The sequence below is a fragment of the Entelurus aequoreus genome, linkage group LG14 (assembly GCF_033978785.1).
Source record: "Entelurus aequoreus isolate RoL-2023_Sb linkage group LG14, RoL_Eaeq_v1.1, whole genome shotgun sequence".
In the NCBI taxonomy this organism is placed as follows: domain Eukaryota; kingdom Metazoa; phylum Chordata; class Actinopteri; order Syngnathiformes; family Syngnathidae; genus Entelurus; species Entelurus aequoreus.
This window is the reverse complement of record NC_084744.1, coordinates 59,917,402-59,924,901: the sequence shown is the minus strand read 5'-3', so window position 1 is coordinate 59,924,901 and position 7,500 is coordinate 59,917,402. Positions and strand designations below refer to the sequence as shown.

Sequence of the window (7,500 nt, the reverse complement as noted above, 5' to 3'; positions counted from 1 at the left end):
GTACTGGGCACCCACCACTGGACTCAACCACCCAGCTTCCATGCCCGCATACACAAGTGATGCACACTCCTGCCTCTCTGCCTGTGGACACACCTTCTTGTCAAGTACTGCTGCATGTACACATTATGTACTCTGAAGTACTGCATGTACACATTATGTACTCTGAAGTACTGCATGTACACATTATGTACTCTGAAGTACTGCATGTACACATTATGTACTCTGAAGTACTGCATGCACACATTATGTACTCTGAAGTACTGCATGTACACATTATGTACTCTGAAGTACTGCATGTACACATTATGTACTCTGAAGTACTGCATGTACACATTATGTACTCTGAAGTACTGCATGCACACATTATGTACTCTGAAGTACTGCATGTACACATTATGTACTCTGAAGTACTGCATGTACACATTATGTACTCTGAAGTACTGCATGTACACATTATGTACTCTGAAGTACTACATGTACACATTATGTACTCTGAAGTACTGCATGTACACATTATGTACTCTGAAGTACTACATGTACACATTATGTACTCTGAAGTACTGCATGTACACATTATGTACTCTGAAGTACTACATGTACACATTATGTACTCTGAAGTACTGCATGTACACATTATGTACTCTGAAGTACAGCATGTACACATTATGTACTCTGAAGTACTGCATGTACACATTATGTACTCTGAAGTACTGCATGTACACATTATGTACTCTGAAGTACTGCATGTACACATTATGTACTCTGAAGTACTGCATGTACACATTATGTACTCTGAAGTACTGCATGTACACATTATGTACTCGGAAGTACTGCATGTACACATTATGTACTCTGAAGTACTGCATGTACACATTATGTACTCTGAAGTACTGCATGTACACATTATGTACTGAGGGTGTGTACTACTTCATGACTTACAGTAGTACTGAGACTATCACTGGATCATGTGAAGTACTGAGGGTGTGTACTACTTCATCACTTACAGTAGTACTGAGTACAGAAAAGTTTACCGCTGTAGCGAAGTGGAGAGAGACTCCGATGATGCTGCTCTCTTTGCGTATGGTGTCCCTGGGGTCCACTTCAATGGGGCCTCTGGAGCCCACCACCTAAACACATGTTACACAACATGAGTACTATAGTACTACACTTCAATGGGGCCTCTGGAGCCCACCACCTAAACACATGTTACACAACATGAGTACTATAGTACTACACTTCAATGGGGCCTCTGGAGCCCACCACCTAAACACATGTTACACAACATGAGTTGTTGGATTTGTTGTATTCTCTTTTTATTTACCATTTACACAACTTCACTGCTTTTGTAGTTTGTATATATGTACAGTATGTGTCACCTATGAACAAATATGTATATATGTACAGTATGTGTCACCTATGAACAAATATGTATATATGTACAGTATGTGTCACCTATGAACAAATATGTATATATGTACAGTATGTGTCACCTATGAACAAATATGTATATATGTACAGTATGTGTCACCTATGAACAAATATGTATATATGTACAGTATGTGTCACCTATGAACAAATATGTATATATGTACAGTATGTCACCTATGAACAAATATGTATATATGTACAGTATGTCACCTATGAACAAATATGTATATATGTACAGTATGTGTCACCTATGAACAAATATGTATATATGTACAGTATGTGTCACCTATGAACAAATATGTATATATGTACAGTATGTCACCTATGAACAAAAGGCTGCTGTGTGATACTGACCGCCACACGTCCTGCCAAGGCCAACATCTGGAGATCTTTGTTGAGGTTGACATTACACAACATTTCTATGATCACATCCACTCCCTTTCCTCCTGTGGCTTCCTGCAACACACACACACACACACACACACACACACACACACACACACACACACACACACACACACACACACACACACACACACACACACACACACACACACACACACACACACACACACACAATCAGAAAACACTCACACAACACACTCACAAAACACACACTTACCTAGGGCCCCATTTTCCCCTTAGTGTTACACACCTTTGTCTTCTTCGTATTCTACCACTCAGCCTGTGGACACACCCACCCCACATAAGTCACACACAGGTGTGTGAGGTCCACATAAGACACACACAGGTGTGTGAGGTCCACATGAGTCAGACACAGGTGTGTGAGGTCCACATGAGTCACACACACAGGTGTGTGAGGTCCACATGAGTCAGACACAGGTGTGTGAGGTCCACATGAGTCAGACACAGGTGTGTGAGGTCCACATGAGTCAGACACAGGTGTGTGAGGTCCACATGAGTCAGACACACAGGTGTGTGAGGTCCACATGAGTCAGACACAGGTGTGTGAGGTCCACATGAGTCAGACACACAGGTGTGTGAGGTCCACATAAGTCACGCACAGGTGTGTGAGGTCCACATGAGTCAGACACAGGTGTGTGAGGTCCACATGAGTCAGACACACAGGTGTGTGAGGTCCACATGAGTCAGACACAGGTGTGTGAGGTCCACATGAGTCAGACACACAGGTGTGTGGGGTCCACATGAGTCAGACACAGGTGTGTGAGGTCCACATGAGTCAGACACAGGTGTGTGAGGTCCACATGAGTCAGACACAGGTGTGTGAGGTCCACATGAGTCAGACACAGGTGTGTGAGGTCTACATGAGTCAGACACAGGTGTGTGAGGTCCACATGAGTCAGACACACAGGTGTGTGAGGTCTACATGAGTCAGACACAGGTGTGTGAGGTCTACATGAGTCAGACACAGGTGTGTGGGGTCCACATGAGTCAGACACAGGTGTGTGAGGTCCACATGAGTCAGACACAGGTGTGTGAGGTCTACATGAGTCACACACAGGTGTGTGAGGTCCACATGAGTCAGACACAGGTGTGTGAGGTCCACATGAGTCAGACACAGGTGTGTGAGGTCCACATGAGTCAGACACAGGTGTGTGAGGTCTACATGAGTCAGACACAGGTGTGTGAGGTCTACATGAGTCAGACACACAGGTGTGTGAGGTCCACATGAGTCAGACACACAGGTGTGTGAGGTCTACATGAGTCAGACACAGGTGTGTGAGGTCTACATGAGTCAGACACAGGTGTGTGAGGTCCACATGAGTCAGACACACAGGTGTGTGAGGTCTACATGAGTCAGACACACAGGTGTGTGAGGTCTACATGAGTCAGACACAGGTGTGTGAGGTCTACATGAGTCAGACACAGGTGTGTGAGGTCCACATGAGTCAGACACACAGGTGTGTGAGGTCTACATGAGTCAGACACACAGGTGTGTGAGGTCCACATGAGTCAGACACAGGTGTGTGAGGTCCACATGAGTCAGACACACAGGTGTGTGAGGTCTACATGAGTCAGACACACAGGTGTGTGAGGTCCACATGAGTCAGACACAGGTGTGTGAGGTCCACATGAGTCAGACACAGGTGTGTGAGGTCCACATGAGTCAGACACACAGGTGTGTGAGGTCCACATGAGTCAGACACAGGTGTGTGAGGTCTACATGAGTCAGACACACAGGTGTGTGAGGTCCACATGAGTCAGACACACAGGTGTGTGAGGTCTACATGAGTCAGACACAGGTGTGTGAGGTCTACATGAGTCAGACACAGGTGTGTGAGGTCCACATGAGTCAGACACACAGGTGTGTGAGGTCTACATGAGTCAGACACACAGGTGTGTGAGGTCCACATGAGTCAGACACACAGGTGTGTGAGGTCTACATGAGTCAGACACAGGTGTGTGAGGTCCACATGAGTCAGACACACAGGTGTGTGAGGTCCACATGAGTCAGACACAGGTGTGTGGGGTCCACATGAGTCACACACAGGTGTGTGAGGTCCACATGAGTCAGACACACAGGTGTGTGAGGTCCACATGAGTCACACACACAGGTGTGTGAGGTCCACATGAGTCAGACACACAGGTGTGTGAGGTCCACATGAGTCAGACACACAGGTGTGTGAGGTCCACATGAGTCAGACACACAGGTGTGTGAGGTCCACATGAGTCAGACACAGGTGTGTGAGGTCCACATGAGTCAGACACACAGGTGTGTGAGGTCTACATGAGTCAGACACAGGTGTGTGAGGTCCACATGAGTCACACACACAGGTGTGTGAGGTCCACATGAGTCAGACACAGGTGTGTGAGGTCCACATGAGTCAGACACAGGTGTGTGAGGTCCACATGAGTCAGACACAGGTGTGTGAGGTCCACATGAGTCAGACACACAGGTGTGTGAGGTCCACATGAGTCAGACACAGGTGTGTGAGGTCCACATGAGTCAGACACACAGGTGTGTGAGGTCCACATAAGTCACGCACAGGTGTGTGAGGTCCACATGAGTCAGACACAGGTGTGTGAGGTCCACATGAGTCAGACACACAGGTGTGTGAGGTCCACATGAGTCAGACACAGGTGTGTGAGGTCCACATGAGTCAGACACACAGGTGTGTGAGGTCTACATGAGTCAGACACAGGTGTGTGAGGTCCACATGAGTCACACACACAGGTGTGTGAGGTCCACATGAGTCAGACACAGGTGTGTGAGGTCCACATGAGTCAGACACAGGTGTGTGAGGTCCACATGAGTCAGACACAGGTGTGTGAGGTCCACATGAGTCAGACACACAGGTGTGTGAGGTCCACATGAGTCAGACACAGGTGTGTGAGGTCCACATGAGTCAGACACACAGGTGTGTGAGGTCCACATGAGTCACGACACAGGTGTGTGAGGTCCACATGAGTCAGACACAGGTGTGTGAGGTCCACATGAGTCAGACACACAGGTGTGTGAGGTCCACATGAGTCAGACACAGGTGTGTGAGGTCCACATGAGTCAGACACACAGGTGTGTGAGGTCCACATGAGTCAGACACACAGGTGTGTGAGGTCCACATGAGTCAGACACAGGTGTGTGAGGTCTACATGAGTCAGACACAGGTGTGTGAGGTCCACATGAGTCACACACAGGTGTGTGAGGTCCACATGAGTCAGACACAGGTGTGTGAGGTCCACATGAGTCAGACACAGGTGTGTGAGGTCCACATGAGTCAGACACAGGTGTGTGAGGTCCACATGAGTCAGACACAGGTGTGTGAGGTCTACATGAGTCAGACACAGGTGTGTGAGGTCTACATGAGTCAGACACACAGGTGTGTGAGGTCCACATGAGTCAGACACAGGTGTGTGAGGTCCACATGAGTCAGACACACAGGTGTGTGAGGTCCACATGAGTCAGACACAGGTGTGTGAGGTCCACATGAGTCAGACACAGGTGTGTGAGGTCCACATGAGTCAGACACAGGTGTGTGAGGTCCACATGAGTCAGACACAGGTGTGTGAGGTCTACATGAGTCAGACACAGGTGTGTGAGGTCCACATGAGTCAGACACACAGGTGTGTGAGGTCTACATGAGTCAGACACAGGTGTGTGAGGTCTACATGAGTCAGACACAGGTGTGTGAGGTCCACATGAGTCAGACACAGGTGTGTGAGGTCCACATGAGTCAGACACAGGTGTGTGAGGTCTACATGAGTCACACACAGGTGTGTGAGGTCCACATGAGTCAGACACAGGTGTGTGAGGTCCACATGAGTCAGACACAGGTGTGTGAGGTCCACATGAGTCAGACACAGGTGTGTGAGGTCCACATGAGTCAGACACAGGTGTGTGAGGTCTACATGAGTCAGACACACAGGTGTGTGAGGTCCACATGAGTCAGACACACAGGTGTGTGAGGTCTACATGAGTCAGACACAGGTGTGTGAGGTCTACATGAGTCAGACACAGGTGTGTGAGGTCCACATGAGTCAGACACAGGTGTGTGAGGTCTACATGAGTCAGACACACAGGTGTGTGAGGTCTACATGAGTCAGACACAGGTGTGTGAGGTCTACATGAGTCAGACACAGGTGTGTGAGGTCCACATGAGTCAGACACACAGGTGTGTGAGGTCTACATGAGTCAGACACACAGGTGTGTGAGGTCCACATGAGTCAGACACAGGTGTGTGAGGTCCACATGAGTCAGACACACAGGTGTGTGAGGTCTACATGAGTCAGACACACAGGTGTGTGAGGTCCACATGAGTCAGACACAGGTGTGTGAGGTCCACATGAGTCAGACACAGGTGTGTGAGGTCCACATGAGTCAGACACACAGGTGTGTGAGGTCCACATGAGTCAGACACAGGTGTGTGAGGTCACATGAGTCAGACACACAGGTGTGTGAGGTCCACATGAGTCAGACACACAGGTGTGTGAGGTCTACATGAGTCAGACACAGGTGTGTGAGGTCTACATGAGTCAGACACAGGTGTGTGAGGTCCACATGAGTCAGACACACAGGTGTGTGAGGTCTACATGAGTCAGACACACAGGTGTGTGAGGTCCACATGAGTCAGACACACAGGTGTGTGAGGTCTACATGAGTCAGACACAGGTGTGTGAGGTCCACATGAGTCAGACACACAGGTGTGTGAGGTCCACATGAGTCAGACACAGGTGTGTGAGGTCCACATGAGTCAGACACACAGGTGTGTGAGGTCCACATGAGTCAGACACACAGGTGTGTGAGGTCCACATGAGTCAGACACACAGGTGTGTGAGGTCCACATGAGTCAGACACACAGGTGTGTGAGGTCCACATGAGTCAGACACACAGGTGTGTGAGGTCCACATGAGTCAGACACACAGGTGTGTGAGGTCCACATGAGTCAGACACAGGTGTGTGAGGTCCACATGAGTCAGACACACAGGTGTGTGAGGTCCACATGAGTCAGACACAGGTGTGTGAGGTCCACATGAGTCAGACACACAGGTGTGTGAGGTCCACATGAGTCAGACACAGGTGTGTGAGGTCCACATGAGTCAGACACACAGGTGTGTGAGGTCCACATGAGTCAGACACAGGTGTGTGAGGTCCACATGAGTCAGACACAGGTGTGTGAGGTCCACATGAGTCAGACACAGGTGTGTGAGGTCCACATGAGTCAGACACACAGGTGTGTGAGGTCCACATGAGTCAGACACAGGTGTGTGAGGTCCACATGAGTCAGACACAGGTGTGTGAGGTCCACATGAGTCAGACACAGGTGTGTGAGGTCCACATGAGTCAGACACAGGTGTGTGAGGTCCACATGAGTCAGACACAGGTGTGTGAGGTCCACATGAGTCAGACACAGGTGTGTGAGGTCCACATGAGTCAGACACAGGTGTGTGAGGTCCACATGAGTCAGACACAGGTGTGTGAGGTCCACATGAGTCAGACACAGGTGTGTGAGGTCCACATGAGTCAGACACAGGTGTGTGAGGTCACATGAGTCAGACACACAGGTGTGTGAGGTCTACATGAGTCAGACACAGGTGTGTGAGGTCCACATGAGTCAGACACACAGGTGTGTGAGGTCTACATGAGTCAGACAC

General features: G+C 48.9%; 1 protein-coding gene across 1 annotated transcript in view; it reads right to left on the bottom strand.

Moving 5' to 3' along the window:
• Positions 1-7,500, bottom strand: part of cryz (crystallin, zeta (quinone reductase)) — a 32,062-nt gene that overhangs the window by 481 nt on the left and 24,081 nt on the right. Inside the window, exons 6-8 of the mRNA XM_062070786.1 lie at positions 1,783-1,884; positions 1,032-1,127; positions 1-81 (exon numbers count right to left, since the gene is read on the bottom strand). The exon at positions 1-81 is cut by the window's left edge and continues 481 nt beyond it. Coding sequence (XP_061926770.1) covers positions 1-81; positions 1,032-1,127; positions 1,783-1,884 — 279 coding nt within the window. The remainder of the gene's footprint in view (positions 82-1,031; positions 1,128-1,782; positions 1,885-7,500) is intronic.